Below are 24966 nucleotides of genomic sequence, written 5' to 3' on the forward strand. Positions count from 1 at the left end.
TGCGATTTATTCTCCCCTCCCTCTTGAATGATTGGAATGTTGTTTTCTTCCATCTAGCTGTAGAGGTGTGTTTTTGTGCCTGGAAATGGTTTTATCATTTTCTTCTACAGGTAGAATGCTGATTTTAGTGTTTTTTTTTTTTTTTGGTATATGCCACAATGGTGAAAAAGAAGAAGAAGAAGAAGAAGAAGAAGAAGAAGAAAACAACATTTTGATGCAATGGCATGTGTCCCAATTTTGCTAATGCAGAGTTTTTGTTGTGTGATCCTCGTGCATTGTTTAATGGATGCAGAGTTGGGTGATTAATATTTTGAGTCATTATGAGTCTAGGGTTAAAAAAAAAACCCAAATTGTCCATAGAAGAAGTCAAATCAAAAAGAAGATAATCACTAATGAGATAAGATGAAGTTCTATTTTATATTTCCTTTTATCTTGTAACTATCATAGAATTCAAATGTTATAGTCTCTATCAATGCAAACAATGAGTTTCCACTATCAATCAAGTGAGGAACATTTCAACAACACAGTAAATCTTTGATTCTTTACACAATATTGTGCAAATTGAAGGCTGAAAAAGTCATTGGTGTAGTGTAGAGATTATGGTTCTTTCACTCAGCCGAAAGAGAAATAGTAAAAGGTGAAGAGATCGGTGGTTCATCATAAGCATACAACTAAAAGCAATCATAGAAAAATAAATAAATAAAATAAAAACTAAAAACAATCAAACGAAAGATTTGGCCTCAAGAGTAAAATGGTGAAACGTGATCATGTAGCTGATCCTAAATGGATTTTTGAGTTGCATTTGTTCCGGACATTCTGAGAAGTTTTTGTGACTCATATAGAACGAGGCTTAACAGATGGATTACTATTCATGTCCAAATAAAAATTTTGTTCTAATCGGTCATGTTTAGGACTCAATGATGACTGAAATAAATTCTTGATCCTTTTAGGTATTTTCTGTTTGCCATTTTTGTTTCTGTGTACAAGTGTCAGGCAATACATGAACTTGCTGTTTTTTATGCCCCTGACAACCAAGTTCTATTATCTATTCCAAAAGGACAAGGCCCCCACAGAAATTGGCGCCAGATTGATATCTTATTTATTTGGTTTGCCATAAATTATTTAGTTATTATTCCATAGACACTCGAGCTAACTGGTATTTGGTAAGTCTTTCTTATCAGATGATGGAATGAAGCAACGGTGTCGTCTCCTCGGTGGATAGAACTGTGCCCATAAAAGAGACCTATAATCTCTTGTAAATTAGAATGAAAACATTGGAAACAACTTCAGAACTTTTGATGTATATACCTGTTATTGCGTCCATAGGAACAAATTAGCAACAAATGAGTTCAAAGGTCCTAGGGCTTACTGAAAGAAAGTAAAGATCCAGTTTGTACCTTTATGGACAGTTTACAAGAAATGGTCACTATATGTATTCATTGGAAAAAGAATTATTTTTTTAGGTGCTTATCGAGCTACCTTTCATCCATGCTTTGATGATCAGTGAAAATATTGTAAACAATTAATGTTTGATGTTCCCGCTCCTTCTCTGCTAGCTAGCGTGCAATCATATGTACCTTAACAGCCACTCGAGGCTCTGTTGCAGTAAACACAATGTCAGGAACCTCTGTAGCTAACTTCTGATTAAAATGGTAATAGTCAAATTGAACCCCCCCCAAAAAAAACATAACAAATCTGGTGTTTAACAATGCTTTAGCGGTCTCCCTGTGGTTCACTTGTTGCAAGTTCAAATATGAGAAACTTCACAGAAGAAAGGTATAAAGATATTATTATATTTCCTTACCTCTATGCATTGGTATAAATCATGATCTTCTGTTCTGATGTGAGTCTGCAAAATCATATGATTACTGCGTGAGAATTTTGATGCATGCTCTGTGGAGACCAAAATCTCAATGTGAGGCCAGTTAGTGCAATCCAAGGGGGATTTCTGATATTTTCTTAGGACTAAAACGAGAATCGAGTGAAAAAAAGAAAAAAAGAAAGGTGGAACACTAGCACCCAAGAAAGAGGACACAGGCAACAATAGAACTTGTAGACTGTATAATTTTGAGTAAATATGAAAATTGTAATGAATTTATAAGACAAATAAGAAAGGCGATTAGGATTTCAGGGTGGGGGACTGCATTGTGTACCTCTCTAGTTCTGCTCTATGGCATCTGTAAACACTACCTGAGGCTTCGGCAGTGCCTCAAAACCAGCTCTATTTCATGAGACAATTCGAAGCCACTGACCACAAAATTTGATACAGTTAATAATGATGAGTTCTAAGTATGCATATACCTTGATCACTCTTTGGTGGAATGCATCTTTACGGCTTTCTAGAGAAGCCAAGATGACAACAACAGCTGCAACTGTTGAGGGCCAGTAGCATAGTTGCTCATGGGCCGAAAGGACTAGCACCGCCAGGTACTTGGCCCTCTTCTCTACGTCTGCGTCAGCTTGGGAAGCTTTCAGGTAGAACCTATGATGTATTCCAAAAAAGCGTTAAGAGAAAGCAGGACAAGCTGTGGTTAAAACTCTTCGACTGAAACAGTTACTGGAAAGAAAGATGGATTGTTGAATGCAAGACCCAGACCGCACTTAGCCTAAGAAATAAAATGAGGGGTAAAAGGGTTACCACAAGAAGTTGTAAATGGTGGGCAAGAAACACTGGAAGTTGAGGACCTCCTGTACCAGCCATTCCATGGCGACCACTTCCCATCTGGTGTACACATTGCAGCCTATGCAGAAATCATTTTGCTGCACGCTACAATGCCAATCAGAAATTTTGCATTTAGTAAAATTCTCATCCATCTGGACAAACTGAGAATTCTACTGATCATATTAGCTTCTGAAGAATTTGAATGACAGAATGAGGAAGTCATTGAAGGGGATAGAACATTTAGAACAAGTGTGTATGCGAGCTATTTAGGACAAAACACAGCATAGAGCTCTCACAATTTTAGCAGTAATTCTTCTTTTCATTTATTTACTGAAAGTCTCAATTTAGGAACCATCTACAAGAAATGAAACTGTATACATATTGCATAACACTAATGATATTATTCTTATGTTTTTCAAGACCAATGCCTAAAGCACCCCAATGCTGTCATGTGACAATAATATACTGTGCAAAAATCGTTTGCATTTCATAGTGAACCTGCTGGTGTGACACACTCAAGGTTATTAAGAGTTCTTCTATTTAAGCGTTAGTAGAACTTTGCATGTGTGATGCGAGAGAAAGATCACTGACCACACCCCTAAGATTTCTCGTTTCCATCTTTTTCCCGATTGAGAGAAAAAAAAAAAAAAATACAAATTAAATATTTATTGAGGCAAGGGGGTGTTAGGAAAGATGAGAGAAATATGATTTACCTATTGTAAGGCTGATTCTCTTCCAACCTGGTGGCTAACGTAAGACAGGCTATTCCAACAATTTGAAGGTTCCCCTTGTCTCTGAAGAATCCTTTGCTTAAGAATCGATCAAAGAGGCTAACTCCTAGGAACATCGTCTCCTGCTGAAGCTTCCTTTCAGTAGATTGCTGCGTTTTCTTAGCAAATTGCACAAATTAGCAATACAAACAAGCAATCCAATCATCCCCCAACAAAAAAAATAAAAAAGTAGAAATTTGTGCACAAATTAGCAAATTATCACCCCATAATAATTTGTTTTTTTTTTTAAATGGCAAGTGTGCACTTGCCCGATACAAGTAATTCAGTAACGAGTTTCTTTGAATTCTAGATGCCGAAGCTAATCAGTAATTAGTCCTTTCCCAGAGGAATCAGCAGATTCAAGTCGGTTATCTCTTGATTTACAGATAATAAAAAAGAAAGAAAATTGTACACGATAACTACAGTCCGTTAACATAGTAAATGACCAAACCACCCTCAAAATTTGTATCGAGAGCGAGCTTAAGAACTGTACCACAGGGTACCAGAAGAAAAGCAAAACTAGTGAGTTATAAACTTCTAAAACAAACACTTCAATGGTTTCCCGATGGAATACACGAAAAAAGTGCATCCAATGATGCATCAGTTCCGTACACAGTGACGTGTCACAAAACGACTTGAAGGACCAATGGTTACCAGAAAATGGTCAGTGTAGAGAATATTTGCCCTTCTCTAACTGCACCTGCTTCATAGAACGTGTTCACTGTTCCCACTTTCCCAAGAACTGTGTCAAAGCACGTTCTCATAAAAAACGGTGTCGTTTTTTAATTTCTAAATTAAGGCGATTAATTCATACAAGGCAAGACGAGGTTCTGAGGAGGACTGACCTCAACGATCCAGTTGACCATCTGCGACCGTTGCTGGAGGATGAGATCGCCATACTCCGTCGTGGAGCGGTAATCCTCGGCGTAATTATGAAGAAACACTTGCCTCCTCTCTCTGTCTCTCAACGCCTTGTAGCTCTCTTCATGTTCCTCGTCTTCAAACCTCAAAAACTAAATAAAACAGATTGAAAATTAAATTAAATTAAATTGAGATAATTCGATACGTGACACATAATATTAATCTAAAAAAATAAAGACACGTACGTAATTTATTTCTCTGTTTGGTTGCTAAGAAAATGAACGGAAAAGCAAACGGAAACCAAACGAATTGCGATAGAAAACATACTGTATCTTGATTGTGATACTTGTTTTCAAAGCGTGAAGCAATTGTGCTGTCTAGAGCAGTAATTGACCTCGAGAATTCCTCTCTGTACTGATGGAGTAGAGAGAAAGTATGTGACGGAGTTGAATCTTCCCAAGAGCACTCGGAAAATTCGCTTCCAGAATTGAAGAAAATAGACGGAGTGTAATCCGAGAATTCTACGTCCGAATTTTCCAGGAAAAGACCGGACGAGTACTCGGAGACGTCCTCGTATGAGAATTGCTCTGTACAAGCGAGATCGGACTCAAAGTCCAAGCTCTTTTGATTCTGTTCTATTGTCGACTCCGAGTTCGGAACTGTGAAACTCGCGTCGAAGAGATTTCCTGAAATCTCAGAATACTCAAATTCCAATGCTCTGTTCTCAGTTTCTTCGCTTCCTTCGTCAGTGTACTTCGCCACAGAACATGAATCGACACCAGACGTAACAGAAAGGACATCGTTCTCCTTAAACGCGGACGGAAGTCTGACATTTTCTGCCTTAAAATTCAAAACTCCACCGGAAATTTGCTCGACACGAGAAATCTCCGATTTGGAAACAGCTTCAGAGCCTTCAATTTCTTCAATCACTTTCACAATCTCACTTACTTTTTCACATTTTCTATTTGAATTGGATATCCTTCCTAACAAAATTTCAGCATCAGCTCCACAATTCGACTCTACGCACGACGACTCGGACACCTCTACTTCACCTTTTCCTCCAATTTCCTTCTTTCTGTGATATGATCTACGAAACGGTGCGTCTCCAACAATCTTATTGGCCTTAACCAAACCTCTAGATCCTTTAATCTCATCGATTTGTCTCTTTCTCAAGCTCGACCTCCCCTTGCTCTCCGATCCAACGCAAGCTCTACTCGAACCGCATGACACTTCGCTATCGAAGTACGAGCACGAGCTGGACTCCACCGAAAAAGCAGAGAATCCAGAATTATTGCATGGAGCAGTTAAATTTAGAGACGAGTACAGAATTGGAGAGATCTGAGATCGTCTCCGGCGAGGTATCTCCGAGCGGAGCTTCTTCTTGACGAAAGGCACTGGCTCCGCTTCGAGCTTTCGCTTTGCTCGGCTCAATCCGATTCTCATTGTGAAGATGTGAATATTCTTTGAATTTTGAATTTCAATTGAAGTTTGCAGAAATTGATTCCGTTTTGGAGAAAGTGAGAAATGTAAAAGCGCGAGAGAACGGTTATGGAAGTTGGGAGGTGGGGAGGGAGGGTTATGATAGTGTGGTCCACGTCAGCACGATTTCTAGCCCACGTCCATATACACCCACTATTTTTTTTTTCTTTTTTTTTTTTTGAAATATACACACACTAAGGCTTCGTTTACTTCGACCTAAAATGGTTTATAGAAAAGGATTTCTACATTTTACGATGTAAAACAGTAGTCAATGGAAAAAAAATTTTTTTGATCGAAAATTTTTGTTTAATTTTCGGAAAACTTTCTCGACTTTGAGCATCTAATTCTCAAATCGACGAACCTTGCCAAGACCCATCCAGAACCTCGCCGAGACTTACTCGGGACCCACTCGAGACTTGACCGGGACTCGCCCAAGACCCGCTCGCCCCCGCGAGGACCTGCCTGAGACCCGAGAGGACTTGAACGGGACCTGCCCAAACTTGCCCAAGACCCGCCTGGGACTTTCCCGGGACCCCGCCAAGACTTGAACAGGACCCACCCGGGACCTGACCGAGATCGAACCGGACCTCCCCGAGACTTGACCGTATTAGCAAGTGATTGGAAGATATAAATTTTTTTTTTTTTTCTTTTACTAATGTGTCTCCATTTTTTGTTTTTTTAATCAATGTGGGAGATGGGAAAAAAGAGTCTGGGCTCGTTTGGCGTGGAATGACTATTCCATCAAGAAAAGGAATAACTACTCTTGGGAATAGAAGAGTGTGGAATGAAATAGTTATTCCTATTCCTTAGTTTGGTTGAAGCTTAATGACCCAAATAAATTAACTAAGCTTAGGTAGCTTAGTTAGAGGGTTAATTTGGGTTTTAGGTCACTAAGGACCGCTAGAGTGGCATTTTGAAAATTTGGACTTTTGGACCAAGCGTACACTAGGGTTGACAGACGTACGCTCTTGTCTGTAGTGGAGGACATACACTAGGGTTGACAGACATACGCTCTTGTCTGTAGTAGAGGACATAGCAGGGGGACCACTGTACGTACACCTGCAAAAAGTACAAGGATGTACGATGGGGTACCACCGGACGTACGCTGTTTTTTGAAAAACCACTAGATAATACCTGGACGTACGCTACAACCTTTAGACCGCTGTGTAAATAGTACCGAACGTACGCTCTAATAGTACTGGATGTCCGCTACTTTTTAGAGAAGTTGGTAGCGCCCTCTATTATAAATAACCCCTACCCCCCTTACTCTCACATGCTCATTTACGCCCCCAGGCTCCCAGAACTCTGTGAGAGTGTGTTTTGTATGGAGAAGAGAGGAGGGTCTTGAAGTTTCGCTTCAAGGAGGTAATATCCTTAAGCTTAACTCGTTTCTTAGTTGTTATGCTGTTTAATTGATAGCTCAGTTATTGGTTTTGAGTTTCTAGCTAGGTTATGCTTTAATCTTGGCAGTTTAGTAGTTTATCTTGATTTAGCGTGTTTTGTTTTGCATGAAGACATTTTTTGAGATAGGTAGTCTTAGAAAGCCTTTTGGTAGCCTTAGAAATCCATTTGGGAGGATAGGAGGACGAATGGACAAAATAAGGTTCTACCTGAAATCCTTCGGAGCGGACGTACGGTATCGAGCCCAGACATATGGTCTGAAGCATTCCAGGGAACGCTATTTTGGTCGGCCATCCGATAGCCCCATTTTTCTTGTTATAGAGTTGTTTCAGTGGAATTAGGATTAATAGAAGGTTTTCCACATATTTGGGGAACCCGGACCTTTCGGAGGAGTATTCGGAGAATTTATACGACTCATGTGATTTTTAACTCACAAAATGCTCGCTGTTATTTTTCATGACTACACGACTATTTTGTGTACCAAAACATGCATATTTGTAACTCTTATGATTTACACTTGCTACACATGAACTCTGGCATTTTTGAGAAAAACGTTGTGCTGAATATGTTAACAAAGTGAGACTTGTAAAAAGTATGCATGTAACATATAGACAAAATAAATTGCATTGTATGATATGGTACACCGATACATGCGGTATAATGGCCATGGGCTTACTATACATGTTAACTTTATGGTCAAATGTGTGTGTTGTATGGGCCTTGGATCCATTGGTTGTTTCATAACTGGCATAGCCTTAACGGGCAGTCACCCGAGGTCGGACTCGATCGTGCCATTAATAGGATGGACGGTAGCGTACAATATCCGGGGCACCAGTGTTGTATTACAGGTCACTTGGGACAGTGTCAACCTTGCTGAGAAGGGGTAATATCTCGGGTAGATTATACTGTTAAACTATGACTGTTGCTCCATATCATATGCATCTATCATATATCTATATCACACCTATGCAAATTTGTCATATTAGAACTGTTGCATACTTTATAAAAATCAGAGTTCATTACAAAAACTTGCATGGGCATTATATGCGTTAACATTCACTAAGTCTTTAGACTTACCCCTTTATTTTATGTTTTACCCCCTCCATTACGAATAATTGTGCGGTTTAACTAGCTTAGACGAAGATGCCTTCGGAGCAGACGTGGGTGATTGCGCAGGATCTGATTCGAGTAATTTTTGAGGACATGGATCTGATTGCGTAGGACCTGAAAAGCATTTTTGGCTCATTGTGAACAGTACAAGAGCGCTTGATCGGGGACCACACGAGTGCTCGTTCCTTTTTGATAGAATGCCCATTTTGCCCTCAGCTTCCTTCCCCTATAAACACCCCACCTCCATTTGACCTCAGCCTTCATTTTGCCTCCTAAGCCTTAGAGAAACCATGTTGCCTTGATTCTTGAGTGTGTGTGAGGTTGTGAGTAACCATGGAGAAGAGAGAAACATCATTCTCTTTAAAGTTTCAAGTTTTTGCTATAACAAGTCTTTGTGCCTTTCTTCATAAAACAAGAATGATTTCGAAAAGGTTTTTCAAATCACCTTTGTTTCCTTTAAAGTTGTATGTTTTGCACTTGGATGTGCCTATTTCTTAAAAAGAGGAAGAAGTGTTTTCAAAAGGCTTTTAAACACCTCTTTGATTCTTTGTGTTGTGTTTTTTTGTGGTACTTGTGTTTATTTTGAGCCTAGGAAGAGATGTACCAACCTATAGCTTTCTTAAAATAGAAACCTAGCACACATTTTAGGATTTTTGGGTTGGGCTTTACTCCTTGGCCGAACGTTCGCCTTGGGGAACAAGTGCTCATCCAGAGAGCAAGCCACTCGCCCCTTAATCCCTGTTACGTGGCTCAAGGTTTTAGCAGCCCTTTTTAGTTAGATGGAACCTCGTAGAGTTCTCTAGTACTGCTTATAATGATAGGTCGTGCAAACACTTACGAACACTTTCCTTAAAAATGTGGGATATGTCAGTTGACTGACCACGCGTATGATATGAGCATGTTTACGTTTTGTAATAACTTGGTAATTGCTTTAATATCTAGTTGATAAAATATATCGTATGACATGGTACACCGGTATGTGTGGAATAATGTCCATGGGCTTACTATATAGACTTCATTCTATGGTCAAGTGTGTGTGGGCCTTGGATCTAGTGATTTTTGTGAGCGGTGCACCCATTGCCAAATGGTTGGTCACTATAGCAAGGAAATCATTAGTGGTGTGGGCCACTAGAGGCCGGACTTGGTCGCGCCACTAGTAGTGGATGGTAGCGTACAATAGCCGGGGCACCGGTATTGTATTACAGGTCCTTCGGGATAGCGCAAACCCTGCTGAGAAGGGGTAATATCTCAGGTGGACCATACATGAGAGTTAAGACCTATAAAGCATTAGTTTTTATGCATTAAAATACTTAGGCACTTGCCATCGGGAGTACACTACCTTTTACCATACCAAACAATATTTCCAAGGTGTATTAATGGAAACAAGAACTCTTTTAAATGTTTACCAAAACTGCACGTTTATTTTTGCTTAATAATGAGCTCATGTTATATCCAATTGTGAGGTTTACTTATTAAGTCATTAGACTTACATTGTTATTACCCTTTCAGGAAGCTTGTTACTAGGACTCAGGAGTGGCGTGATAGCCACCACAGCTTTTATATTAAGATCCCTCATGAAGTTATTAGGTTTGCCTTTTATTATTGATTAGTTGCTCCATGTTTTTATTTGAGGAATATACTTGTACTGTAATGATTATAGTTTTTCTCAGATTTATTTCACATTTCTATGCATTAACTCTGATAATACTTAGAGAGGCGATTCCTAATTTAGCCACCAGTTGGTTTAAGTGGGGTAATTGCCAATAACCCTGCTAGGCTGGTCAAGGTCAGTTTTGAGGGCGTTACACTTAATGTGTCTCCATTCATATGTAATACATGTCTTTAAAGTTTTTCTAAAAAAAAAGTTGTAAAATTTTTATATATGTAACATTACTCATTAGTAAATGACTTATATTACAATAAAGAAACTCTTATGTCACTCGTAACCAATGCAATCAACAATGGATTTTTTTCTATGCTTTTAAAATAGTAACGAACAACAAATTGAGATAAAATTTGTGTAGGTTGGCTTTCGACGATAAGTGGAGTACGTCAGAAGTGGTTTAAGCTTTTCAACATAAGTTAAAGGTGGTGACAAAAATGTTTTTATATTTATGAAAATTTCTAACCAAGCCCTCCTCTTTTTAATATTAAAAATAATTGCAAAACAATGACATTTAGGGTTTTTAATATGAAGGTAAAACAGTGCCATTTTGAAGTGTAGTGCTCCGGGTAATTACTAGGCCGTGATTAGCTTAGTCAAAGGATTAACAAGGGTTCTCGGTTCATTAGGAGCTGTTATACATATTTATATGACTAAAGCCAATTGGCTCGGACCATCAACAGATGTTAGAATGGGCCTGGGGCCTCTGCTTATTCAATGTCGGCCCAAAGGATCAACTATTCATATGACCAAGAATTGTTCCACATATCTATACTATCCTCGGGAAGGCTATATTCGGGGTTACATATATGGTCAGAGCAAAGCTATTCAATGTCTATAAAGGCGAATTGTCGGTTACAAATTAATGAGCATTAATCGACATTATGTGGAGGTAGAGATGTTTGAGTGTTATACTCGGCTACTGTAAACAAAAGATCGTGTCATCAAGTTCTTCATCGGTTACATATGGAACTCATCAATTCTCCATCAATTATGCCCGAGCATCCTTCACTCTTTAAACGGTTATCATTCATGCACCAGCGATTACACTCAATCTCGGATTCTCCGCCTAGTTATCATTCATTCACTAGTGGCTGCGCTCAATCCTGGATCCTCCGCTTGGTAATCATTCTCTCTTTACTAGCTACACTATAAATAAGGAAGGGATCGAACAGTATCAAGGAGCATCAACAACGAGACAATCTTGCATTGGAGAAACAAACTTCTTCCCCTTGAATTCACCAAACCAGAAATTGTTTTAACAATTTGGCGTCGTCTATGGGAAAGCTTCTCGTTCTTGCAAAATTAAAATCCGCGATGGTGAACACAAGGTCCAAAAGTCAAGCTTACCGTGAAGAATTAGCAATTCAAGCCAATCAGCGGCCACCACCAATTCCCCAAAATGGAGGAGACAGGGAACATATTGCAGCCTTGGAGGCTCAAGTAACCCTCTTGATTCAAAAGAATGAGGAGTTGCACCCCCGTTTTCTGACACAATCTCATTCCGAGGTTAACCAAAACAAACATTTAGAAGAGCAAGGGGATCACAACTATCATTATGATGGTCATAGTCATCAGGTGGATAGTCATCATCACAATCGCGAAGGTAGTCGTTGGGAGGATGACAACAAGGAAGATAACCGAAGAGAAAAAAGCAACCTAGAGCGTAGCAATCGAGAAAACACTAAGAAAGAAGGCGGTTCTTAGAAAATAGCGGATCCTAAGAAAGACTAACCATTGGCTGACCAGTAGAATCAACCGGTCACTGCCCAACAAGACGAAGTAAACAAGGCCTTGGCAAAATTGGCAATGCGGTGTGCGGCAAAGGAGCGAAAGGAAAGGCATAAAGCCGATGTGGTTAGCAAATTTTTTGCAGGAACATAGATGCCATTCACCAAACAGGTGACCGACCATCAACTAGGGGTGTCAAGGCAGTTACGGTTAGCGGTTATTGGCAATAACCGCTAACCGTAACCGCCTTAGCGGTTAGTAGATTTCACTAACCGCAACTGCTAACCGCCTAGCGGTTAATAGTTATCGGTTAACCACCGGTTAGTGGTTAGTGAAATAGGTAACCGCCCGCTAACCGCTTTTTCAAAATTGGGCTTTTTTTTTTTTTGCCTTTTTTGGGCTTTATTTAGGGCTTTTTGGGACTTTTTGGGCCTCTTTTTTTGGGCTTTTTGGGCGTTTTTCAGCTTTTTTTTTACCCTCATTTTTTTTTTTTAAGTGTCTTCTTGGGCCCAATTGCTATAAAAGAGCCCATATTGAAAAATAAAAAATATTTGACCCAAAATTTACATTTACTTGTACTTTAAAAAAATTTCCTTAAATATTAAATCATAACCGGTTAACTTTTTTTTAAAAAAAAAAAATTCAGCACAACATATAAAAAGAAGTTCAAAATTCAGACAACTCTCACAACATATAATGATAATACATTAATACTTAAATTGTGTTTATAAGTAACACATTGATCATTGTTTAATCCAATGTCAATTACTTAATTTAATATTATACGAATCATATCATTATTGTACATTAATAATATGATTCGCTTGAAGTCTTGAATAAAGTATTTGAATTGTCATTGAATCATATGATTAAGTATTGATATTATACATTTATATTATTCATATGCATATGTAGACTTATATAGACTTATAAGTTTATAACATACATTGGAAATAAGTCTCTAGATATTTAATTGTTGTATTAGTATGAATTGGTATACTTATGAGTTATGTCATATTATATATGTATAATTTGTTATTATATAATCAAATGATTTAATGATCAATTGATCATGTGATATAATCATATAAATTATAGTTATAATATATTAATACTCAAATTGTGATTTAATTATTTTTCTAAAAAATTGTGATTTAATGATCAAGTGATTATGTTATATGTATAAATATTTTTATAATTATAATTATAGAAATATATTATTTAAAAAGCGGTTAGCGGTTACGGTTAGTAAACCCAATAACCGTTAGGCGGTTATAGCGGTTAGGCGGTTAGCGGTTAATACAGTTAAGCGGTTAAACGGTTAGCGGGTGGCGATTATAACGGTTAATGGTTAAAAACCGCCCGCATTGACACCCCTACCATCAACTTCCCAACAAGTTCAAAGTTCCTCAAATCCCAAGTTACAGTGGTGATGGGGACCCGACTAAACACTTGGAAAATTACAGAATGCATTTGGCCCTCCATGCAACGCCCGATGAGGTAGCTTGCAGAGCTTTTCCCATGACCCTACGGGAATGGTTCCGAGGCTTAGCACCTAATTCCATTAGCACCTTTGAAGAACTCGCTCGGATATTTTTGAGCCAATTTTTGGGATCCCAGGAAAGGAAGAAGCCTTCTGGATATCTTTTGACACTTCACCAACGTGAAGGAGAGAGCTTGAAAGAATTCATGATTCAATTTTTATTTGGAGAAGCTTAAAGTAGAAGACCCTACCGACGGAGTCATATTCTCCGCAATTTACCAAGGCATCTCACTCGAGGAACCGATTATGCAAAAACTTGCTCGAAGGCAACCAGATAACCTCCAAACACTGCTAGACAAGGTGAAGGAGCTTATTAATGAAAAGGAAACTATAAAGGAAATGAAGGCGGCCAGGATATCATACCAAAAGCCTGAAGAAAAGAAGAGAAAAGAATTCAGGAGAGTAGAGGATGAGCTTATAGCAAACAAAAAGAGGTTTAATGATTTCGATTTTACTCCTTTCAATGCAAATATTTCCAAGGTCTTAATGGAAATAAAGAAGGATCCAGAATTCAGAAGGCCACCCAGAATCTTGGGGGTTCCACCACCACAAAAATCGAACAGATACTGCAAGTTCCATGAGGCAAATGGACATTACATAGAAGTATGCATAGCACTGCGCCTTATGATAGAAAAATTCATAAAGAATGGCAAGCTAGTGCATTTTCTAGACAAGCATAAAGATGTAAACAAAAACAATAATGGCAGGGAGGGAAACCTGCAAGAAGTCCAAAATCGAAGAGTAAGGGAGGATAGACACCCGACACATCCTAGCCCTAGAAGAGAAGATTGGGGTCGAGGTAGAAGCGAAAATCGTCGAAAGAGTAGAGAAAGGAGAGATGACCATCAAAGAAGACGTAGTCAAAATTGTTGGGAACCACAACAGCAGACAGAAGCTCCCGAGATTCACACTATCATAGGATGATTTGCCGGCGGTGGAGAATCAAAGTCCGTAAGGAAAGCCTACGCTCGACAAGCATGTTCTCATGGAGTATATGCGATCGAAAGACCAATGAAGCAGTCACGAAGGGATTCGTTGGTCATAGGCTTCTCCAATGCGGATTACGAAGGAATGATTTTCTCACACTCTAATGCCTTGGTGGTTACATTAACGGTAGCAAATCACAGCATCCATCGCATCTTGGTGGATAATGGAAGTTCAATTGACATACTGTACTCGTTGATATTTGAAAAAATGAACCTCGGGCGAGAAAAGATCATGCCTTGCCAATACCCACTAATGGGGTTCATAGGGGAGCAAGTTCAACCGGTCGGATCGATCGAATTACCTGTCACCGCTGGGTCATACCCAAGACAGGCAATCGTGATGGTAAAATTCCTGTTGGTCGATTGACCATTCTGGTACAATGCAATTATCGGCCGGACAGCTCTCAATGAATTTAGGGCCATAACTTCAACCCCACATTTGAATATGAAGTTTCCAACGGAGAATGGAGTTGGAGAAGTAAGAGGAGACCAGCGAGTAGCTCGCCAATGCTACAATGTAGCTATGAAGGAATGCCCTGAAGCAAGCAGCTCAAGACCACGAAACTGAGAGGATCAATAGCAATTACAGGGAGGGGAGCCGATTGAAGAATTGGAAAAATTCCCAATCGGCAAACCAGATAGAAAAGTCAGGGTTGGTTAACAGCTTGACTCGATCATAAAGAAGGATCTGGTATCTTTTCTTTAGAAAAATGGTGATGTGTTTGCATGGCGTCATGAAGATATGCCAGGAATAGCACCCTCGGTTATGGTTCACAAACTAAATGCAGACCCAAGCTATAAATTGGTAAAACAGAAAAGAATGGGGGTACTCCGCAGAAAAACGTAAAGCAGCTGCCGAAGAAGTGAATAAATTATATGATGCTGGATTCATCAAAGAAGTATAGTATACAACCTGGCTAGTGAATGTCGTTCTAGTAAAGAAATCAAATGGTAAGTGGCAAATGTGTGTTGATTTCACTGATCTGAATAAAGACAGGTCGAAGGATCATTATCCATTACCTCTGATAGATCTACTAGTCGATTCAACATCCGGGAATGAGTTGCTCATGTAACACCCTACCCTAATGACACAAAATATTGTCCACTTTTGGCTCCTCCACTCTAGACTTCCAAGAGGTCACCCATCCTGGTACTACTCTTGCAGAAGCATGCTTAACTGCGAAGTTCTGATGGGATCATGAGCATCACGGCTTTAAAACACGTTGTTGTCATTAAGGGTGTACATATATATTTAATTACATCCCCATCTCCATACCCAGGCAATGTGGGACGCCACAATCACCCCCTCTTAGGATCTAGCATCCCCGCTGGCGACCTTCATGGGATTAGCCCATTCTTGGTGTCCCCGCGACTGCCCACTAGCTACCTTCATGAGCTTGTGCACACTCCCCCCATCTCAGGCTAGGCAATGGCTCTGATACCATTTGTAATTATTAAGAAAAATCAGAAAGCACATAAAATACATTATCATCAATAAAATGGTTGATAGTCTTTATCTCATACTAGGGCCCATGTATACTGTTACCCCTATATACTAGGGTTGTGCGGCCCTTGCAACTTGGGATGAGATACTATGGCCACAGCCCCATCCCCTTGGCCAGCCGATTAACTCTAGGTACACTTAGCATGGCAAAAATGATGGAACCACCTTCTGGCAGAGCCTCTTTCAGCGGTTACGCCTCCATCCTTAGCATCGGTACCGAGCTTCTCTCTTGTTTCTCTTGGGGCCAAAAATACACTCCTCCCTACATGTGCTCTCATTTTATAACACTCTTTTCTCATTTCTTGTACTTTCTTTATACTTCTCTAGGTACATCTTAGGGCAACATGTAAGAGGGTTTACCATCATTTTCTCAAAATTTCTTTATGATCATTTGCAGTTTGAAACAAAATTTTATAAAGAGCATGACATGATAATTTTTGGAAGTGATAGTAAATTCACTTACCTCTTGACTACAATTAAAAATTTCCTTTGACTGCTAACTAATCTCTTGAAGGAAATACAGACACGTTACTACCCTTATACATGTCACAGTAAAGCATTCTATTACTATTATGAGTTGGCTTGCTAATCAATTGAGAATGAACATATTGAGGTATTTAGGTATGCTTCCCAATAAAATTCCAGAATTTATTTTATTTCGTAGTACTCCCATATATATATATATGAACGCTCTGAATCTTTATGTGTATTTATATATTTTAAAGCACTTCATATGTATATGTTTATAAATACCTCAAATCAGCATTTTTATATCTTCATACCTTAAGGTATTACATAGGTATATATTTATAAATACTTTACATCATTATATATATATGGGGAAACTTCACTAAGGACCCCCCAAACTTTCACCCGTTTTGAAATACCCCTCATGAACTTCAAAATCTCTCAATTTAGTCCCCTGAACTTTCAATTGCTTTCAATTTGGACCTCTTCATCAAATTTTAAACGTCACATGATGTTTATACCCTTGACTTTTGTATAAAATTTTAACTTCTAAAACGTTTTTTTATTTTTAAAAAAAAAACAAAAATCAGGGATATTTTGGTCTTTTTTTTGAATTTTTAACGGCTAAAATTAACGGAAGGGTCCAAATTGAGAGCAATTGAAAGTTCAGGAGACTAAATTGAGAGATTTTGAAGTTCAGGGGGGGTATTTCAAAACGGGTGGAAGTTTGGGGGCCCTTAGTGAAGTTTCCCCTATATATATATATATATAGATGGCATTGATTATTTACAGGTCTATGGCTTGAGTGTAGGCAGAAACTATAGTAAGATTTTACTATAGTTTAAACATTAACAAAGAGGGTTAGGTTCAACATATAAGCATAGCACGTGGTAATAACTTATTCCCACAAAAGACAAAGTAGGTGTGAGATATGGCAGCATGTGAAGGGGTTAACAAAAATCTTTCTTTTCCACTACAAGACAACACGGCAACCAAGGCAACAATAATAACAAAAGAAACTTGACCCACTTGTGTTCTGAATGTATATATGGAAGAAGAGGAAAAAGAAAGTTGTGAGTCCAAGGAGTCATACCTGACATGCACGTTGAGGAGGGGAGAGCACTTAGACTTTGTGTGAATGAAGTACAGAGAGAGAGAGAGAGACCTAAAGGAGTATGAGAGCAGCTGTCTCCTCTAGGGTTTGTCTTATTCAGTTAAATAGGTTTGACAAAAGAGAGACACGAAAGGGTTTTAAGGATAGGCAACAGCTTAGGGTTTCTTTGATAGGCGGCGCTTAGGGTTTTTATTCTTATATCTTTACTTTATTATTATTATTATTATTATTATTGTTTAATTTTTGATAAGTGCTAAAATATTCATATTTCCAACCCTTAACTTGCATGTTTTAATCCTTTGGTTTTAATTAATTAGGCCATTTTAATTCATTTGTGTGTTTTTCATACTTTTACAGGCTTTTGGAAGAAAATGAAGTAAAACTAGGTAATTTGAGCTCAAAAGAGAAGATGGAGAAAATTGGAGCTCCCTGGTACTGCGATCAATCGCAGGGAACCTACGATCGAGCGCAGTACCCGAGAGGACACAGCATAAAGCAGGCTGGGAGTGATCGAGCGCATGCTAAAAGAAGAATCGATCGCATGCTAAAAGAAGGATCGATCGCAGACTTGCGATCGAGCGCACTCGTGCGCAGGAGACATATCAAGTGGCGGCTAGATTATCATTCTTTCCATATTAGGATTGTCCAACTCCCAATTGTAATAGGTCTCAAAACCCTACGAATTCCCTAGGTTTACTACTTTGTCCAGGACTTCTAAAACCTATAAATAGACCCTTAAGCCTCTAGAATTGATATACTTGAGAAGGAGAAGAAGATGAGCTCTTGAAGTTCAAGTCTCGGGTTTATTCTTTTCTTTTCTTTATTTTATTTTATGAAGATGTTTAACATCAACTCTATGTGTAGCTAATTTATTAGTAGGCTAGATTGAAGCCCTAGTTATGATTAATTAATATTTCAATATTGGCGCCTTTATGATGATCTTGTTGTGCTATTTAACTTGATTAATACCTGCTTGCATGAATTCCTCATATGTGTGTGCCTGATCAACATGTGCATGTGGTATGGACTAGTTAGTTAGATCAATTTGAATGATCGAGTCCTGGGTTTAACTTAAGTAACAAAAGAATCCACACCGCGATTCTTGGGTTAATCAACATGGGGAACCGGGAGTATACACCCATGCCCTAGGCCCCGTGTGTTTGTCGATTTCATAGAACATATGCTTTACTAAAGAACAACTTAGTATATATCATGCTAAATGCTTTAGGAAAGAAAAGAATTAGAGTATACACTCATGCCTAACTCGTTGCTTAAGGAAATCTATAGCTTATGGAGATACACCTATGCCCTTAGGTTGGCAAACATTAGATATGCATAACATGATGAAAGCATTGGCATATTGTTATATTAATTGAATATAATTAGTGGTGGATATCAAAGCCCTACCCTTTTTATTATTATCAACTCAATCTTTATTTTACTTAAGGAAATTATTTTTAAACGGAAATCCAGAAATCCTAGTGGGAATGATCTTATACTTGCACCATATACTACTATGTTGACCTTGTGCACTTACAGGTAAAACGTACAATTATTTACCTATTAATTTAGGTAAATTTTTGCACAACAATTTTATTGTTTAATTTTTTAATTTTTAATTTTTATTCGATGGTCTATTCTCATTGTTAACTTAAGCCAACCATTTTTAAAACCTATAAGTCAACAAAAATATCCTAAAGGGACTTAGGATTGTCACAATCCTCCCCCCTTATAAAAATTCCATCCCTGGAATTTGGTGAACAAACTAACCAACCGATCATGGAAAGTACCTGAGGAGCCAGAGTCGCTTTGAGGCCCGTCCACCTTGCTATACTTGTTAGCTTTCATTTAAACAAATACGGGTACTTCTCCCGCATGCTCTCCTCCAATTCCCATGAAGCTTCTTCCACAGAGTGGTTACTCTATGAGACTTTCACTAATGAGATAGTCTTGTTCCTGAGGACTTGCTTCTTTCTATTTAGTATTCTTGTTGGTGTCTCCTCATAAGTCATGTTGGATTGAATCTGCAGGGGCTCACTTTCTAATACGTACATGGGGTCCGGGACATACTTCCTTAGCATGGATATATGAAATACGTTGTGAATCCCTATTAAGTTTGGTGGTAGTGCCAAATGATACGCCATCGTGCCAATCTTCTCGAGGATCTCAAAGGGACCCACAAATCTGGGGCTTAGCTTCCCTCTTCCTCCGAACCTCGTTACTCCCTTTATATGGGTGACCTTGAGAAAGACCTTTGTGCCGACCTCAAACTCCAGTTCTCGTCATCTGACGTCAGCATAGCTCTTTTGTTGACTTTGAGCTGTTGATAATCTCTACTTAATCACTGTTATCTTCTCACATGTGTATTGAACAATCTCTGGTCCTAGTAGTTTTCGATCTCCTACTTCGTCCTAGTATAATGGCGACCTACATCGCCTCCCCATATAAGCCTTCATAGGGTGCCATCTCGATGCTAGTGTAATAGTTGTTGTAAGCGAACTCTATCAACGGAAGGTACTGAATCCAACTTCCTTTGAAGTCCAAAACACATAGTTGCAACATGTCCTCCAAGGTTTGACTCTTCCGTTCAATCTGTCCATATGTTTGAGGGTGAAACACTATGCTGAAGGTTAGCTTGGTTCCTTGTGCTTCTTATAAGCTCCGCCAAAATCTAAAGGCAAATCATGGATCACGATCCGACATAATCGACACAGGAATACCATGTAATTGTACGATCTCCTTAATGTAAAGCTCGGCAAGTCGGTCCATATTGTCGGTCATCTTGATGGGTAGGAAGTGTGCAGTCTTAGTCAACCGATCAACAATGACCCATATTGCATCTTGGTCACTAGGAGCTCGAGGAAAGCCTGACATGAAATCCATCAAAATACGTTCCCATTTCCACTCAGGACTAGGTAGGGGTTGCAAGGGTCCTGCACGTCTCTGGTGCTCCGCCTTGACTTGCTGACACGTGAGGCACTGTTCTACATACCGTGCGATATCCTTCTTCATTCCTTTCCACCAATAATTTTTACGTAAATCCCGATACATCTTGGTGTTACCTGGATGGACTGCATATAAGGACTGATGGGCTTCTGACAAGATGACTCTCTTCAGTTCTGCATCCTTGGGAATGCACACTTAGTTGCGAAACTTTAATATCCCATCTCCAGCTATGTGAAAATCCGATTGTACCCCTTTTTTCCACTTCTTCGTGGCTTCTAATAAATTCGTTGTCCAATAGCTGGGCGGTTCTAATTTGCTCCATTAAGGTTGGCTCCAAGGTTAGGCTACTCATGTAAGACTGGATTTCCCCCACCATCATCTCTACTCTGGTCCTCTCAAGGTGAAGGAGTAGCTCCTTTTGCATAATGAACATGGCAGATACGCTTCCCGCTATGGTTTTTCTACTAAGAGCATCAGCAACTACATCCGCCTTCCTTGGGTGGTAGTTGATCATACAGTCGTAGTCTTTAGGAGCTCCAGCCAATGTCTTTGGCGCATATTAAACTCTTTCTAGGTGAAAAAGTATTTCAGGCTTTTATGATCTGTGTAGATTTCACAACGCTCCCCATGTAAGTAGTGTCGCCATATCGTATGAGCAAAGACTACCATAGCGAGTTCAAGGTCGTAAGTTAGGTAGTTGTGCTCATAAGTTTTCAACTATCTCGAGGCATAAGCAATTACCTTCCCTTGATGCATTAGTACACAACACAACCCTTTGTGTGAGACGTCACTATAAATCACGAATCCATCCGATCCCGATGGGAGAGTGAGGACCTGTACGGTGACTAAACGTTGCTTCAATTCTTCGAAACTTTCTTCACACTCCTTCGACATCTGGAATTTCTTGTTCTTCCTTGTGAGTCTGGTCAATGATGCCGCCAACCGAGAAAATGCTTCAACGAATCTCCTATAGTAGCCAACAAGACCCAGGAAACTTCACACCTCATGGGCATTCGACGGCCTCTCCCAATTATCTATCGCCTCCACTTTACCTGGGTCCACTACAATTCCATCCTTGGTGACAACGTGCCCTAAGAACGTCACATTGTCTAACCAGAATTTGCATTTCTTAAATTTCGCGTAAATTTGGTGTTTCCTCAAGACACCCAACACCGTCCACAAATGCTCCTCGTGCTCCTCTCGGATCCTTGAGTAGATTAAGATGTAATCGATAAATACCACCATACATCGATTGACAAGCTCTCGAAAAATTTGGTTCATCATATCCATGAAAGTCGCAGGAGCGTTGGTTAACTCAAAAGGCATTACTAAGAATTCATAATGCCCATACCTTGTTCGGAATGCTGTCTTCTGTACATCCTTCCCCTGAATCTTGAGTTGGTGATAGCCGGAACGAAGGTCAATCTTAGAGAATACCTGTGACCCTTAGAGCTGGTCAAAAAGGTCATCAATCCTCGACAGTGGGTATCTATTCTTGATTGTCACCTTAATCAGTTCCCGATAGTCGATATATAGTCTTATCGACCCATCCTTTTTCTTTACGAATAGGACCGCTGCTCCCCAAGGAGAAACACTGGGGCGAATAAAACCCTTGTCCAGAGTTCTCGTAACTTTTCCTTCAGTTCCAGCTACACCATTTTGTATTGAGCCTTGGATATGGGTGTAGTGTCTGGTAATAAGTTAATGGTGAATCCGGTCTCCCTATCCGGAGGTATCCTTGGCAGCTCTTTTGGGAAAACGTCCATAAATTCCCATACTATAGGTATTTCCTCAATCTTGCATCCCAATTTTTCTTCTATCACGCAAGCCAAGTATCCTGAACACTCACTTCTTAGTAGTTTGGTTGCTTGTACTGCAGATATCAATTTGAGCGTGCCGGTATTTCGATCTCTCCAAATCTTGAACTCTGCTGCTCTCTGTGGTTGGGGCATGATCTCCTTGTGGAAATAGGCCATACAAGTATGATACATGAATAGCCAATCCATGCCTAAAATGATATCAAACCCACTCATCGCAAAGATAATGAGATTCACTGGCATGACATGGTCTTCATCTAGAATAGGACAACCCTTAACTACTAAGTTGCATAAAATTGTACTCCCTATCGGTATAGCAACTACTAAATTTACATCTAAGGCTTCAGACTCCAGACAGCAGGCCTTAGCAAAGGAATACGACACAAATGAGTGTGTTGCCCATGAATAGAAAAGAACAAGAGCTCTACCAGATGAAATAGGGAGAATACCTAGTACTTCGTCATTTGACGCCGCTGCGTCACTTGACGTCAAAGCATACACCCGAGTAGGTGTTGTGGTTCTTTGTCCCTCTGGGTGGTTCTATTTGGCTTGGTTGTTGGCAGGAGCCCTACAATCCCTCGCAATATGTCCAGGCTTCCCGCACTTAAAGCAACCTGATTGCCCGTAGAGGCAATTCCTAGTATGCATCGTACCGTACTTCTGGCACAATGGGTGTTGCTCCCTCTCTCCTTGGTTATAGGATTGATTAGACCTGTTAGTTTGCAAATCTTGAATCCCACAATCTGGTTCATGATGCGCAGTTGTAACCCTCTTTCAAACTTTCTTGCTTTGAGCTCTTCTGTGGACACCAAGTAAGGTGTGAATCGAGAGAGTCCAATGAACTTGGCAACATACTGCTCCACCATCATTGATCCTTGAACCAAATTTGTAAATTCCTAGGCCTGTCTGATTGTTTGAGGAAAGAATCACTCTAGGAATGTATCCTTGAAGTCTTTCTAGGGAATTGTTACTCCTACACCTAGTCGTTGTTGAATGTGTTCCTTATGAGCCGTCCACCATTGTTTAGCTCCTACAGTGAGGTAGAAGGTAGCATACTTGACCCTTTGTTCTTCGGTGCAGTTCATCACATCCATCAGCTTCCCCATCTGTAAGACCTGGTTTCAGTAGCTATTGTGTCGGGTTGTCCCTAAAAAACCAGAGGGTGTTACCGATTAAACTTTTTGAATGTACACCCTTGCTGTTGTTCGCTGGTCATTCCTCTCTTATGCCGGGTATTGGTCCCTATTGCTAGTAATTTCACTAGTTACACCGCCAACGTAGTCAAAGCTTCTGGGTGTTGGTTGGCAGTGGTGTTTCCTTCGTTTCTGGCCTCGTTGCCCTCGGTGTGACCATTCTCGGTGTTGTTAGTATGGCTGCGAGTCAGTGGTGCCATTGTTCTACGACCCAGAGAAAAACACTAGCCACATTTGCACTATTACTCCAAAAGAATTAGTCAATTTGGAGCTTCCCTAGAATTCATTATAAAGCCTAGTTTCACCTAGTAACTAGGCAATGTGGGAGTTAGCACCCAAGACTATCTTTATAAACCACCCACTTTATGTGGGTTTCTTCTCATCTGCCCAATATGGGACCGGGGTGTGACAACTCAGCTTCATGGATGCATTCTCGGGATACAACCAGATATCCATGCACGAGTTGGACTAGGAAAAGACAGCCTTCATGACAGATAGTGATATATATTCCTATAGGGTGATGCCCTTCGGTTTAAAGAACCCTAGAGAAACTTACTAGAGGCTAGTCAACAAAATGTTCTGAGATCAAATCAGGAGAAATATGGAACTTTATGTGGATGACATGCTGGTGACAAGCATACAGGCCAAAAGCCACATCGTCGACCTTACTGAGGCTTTCCACACTCTGCGAAGGAACAGAATGAAGCTTAACCAGGCCAAGTGTACTTTTGGCATCTCCTCGGGAAAATTCTTAGGATTTATAGTATCGAGTAGAGGAATCGAGGCTAACCCTGAGAAGATCAAGGCGGTATTGGAAATGCAAGCTCCACGAAGTATTAAACAATTATAGCAACTCACTGGGAGAATAGCTACCTGGAATCGTTTTATATCTCGATCGACAGATAAATGCTTGCCATTTTTCAAAATCTGGAGAAATGCCTTCGCCTAGAGCCTAGAATGTGAAGCAACTTTTTCACAACTAAAGGAGTATCTTGGTAGCCTGCCATTGCTAAGCCGACCAATCAACGGGGAAGCCCTTTATTTGTATTTAGCAGTATTGCCTACAGTGGTTAGCTCTGCTTTGATACGAGAAGATGAAGGTACACAAAGACCGATTTATTTCACTAGCAAAGCTTTACACGGAGCAAAAGAAAGGTATCCTTGAATCAAAAAGCTTGCCTTTGCGCTAGTCAATTCAGCCAGAAGATTGCGACCATATTTTCAAGCTTATACAATCAAAGTCTTCATTGAGCATCCACTACAGAAACCTGACATCTCAGGTCGGTTGGTCAACTAGGCAATAGAATTGGGAGAATTTGACATCGAATTCCTTCCTTGAAATGCAATTAAGGGGCAAGCCTTGGTTGATTCCCTAGTAGAATTTTGTAATTTCCAGGAAGAAGAAGAACTACCCAAAGAGGTTGCATGGATTGCATATGTAGACGGCTCTTCAACCCGAAAGAGAAGTGGAGCCAGAATAGTATTAACCGAGCCCGAGGAAACGAAGGTCAAAGTAGCAATCTAGTTGAAATTCACTGTTACCAACAACGAGGCTGTTATAAGAGGACTAAGCATAGCTCAAGAAGTAGGGGCAAAAAATTTAGAAATCCGAAGCGATTCTCATGTGGGGCACATCAAAGGAGAATACGAAGCTAAAGGTGAAAAAATGAAGAAATACCTAACCAAGGTGAAAAGTATGGTGGAATACTTCGACAAGG

At 39.8% G+C, this 24966-nt stretch overlaps 1 protein-coding gene across 1 annotated transcript; it reads right to left on the reverse strand.

The window, feature by feature from the left end:
• Positions 1-1285: 1285 nt before the first annotated feature.
• LOC132178141 (cyclin-SDS) lies at positions 1286-5736 on the reverse strand. The gene is made up of 7 exons (XM_059590594.1): positions 4621-5736; positions 4278-4445; positions 3376-3542; positions 2639-2767; positions 2302-2482; positions 1805-1849; positions 1286-1597 (listed from the first exon to the last, which is right to left on the reverse strand). Exons 1-7 carry the CDS (start codon positions 5734-5736, stop codon positions 1568-1570), a joined length of 1836 nt encoding a protein of 611 aa, XP_059446577.1. The 3' UTR covers positions 1286-1567.
• Positions 5737-24966: the final 19230 nt, after the last annotated feature.

Source organism: Corylus avellana, chromosome ca4 (assembly GCF_901000735.1).
Source record: "Corylus avellana chromosome ca4, CavTom2PMs-1.0".
In the NCBI taxonomy this organism is placed as follows: Eukaryota; Viridiplantae; Streptophyta; class Magnoliopsida; order Fagales; family Betulaceae; genus Corylus; species Corylus avellana.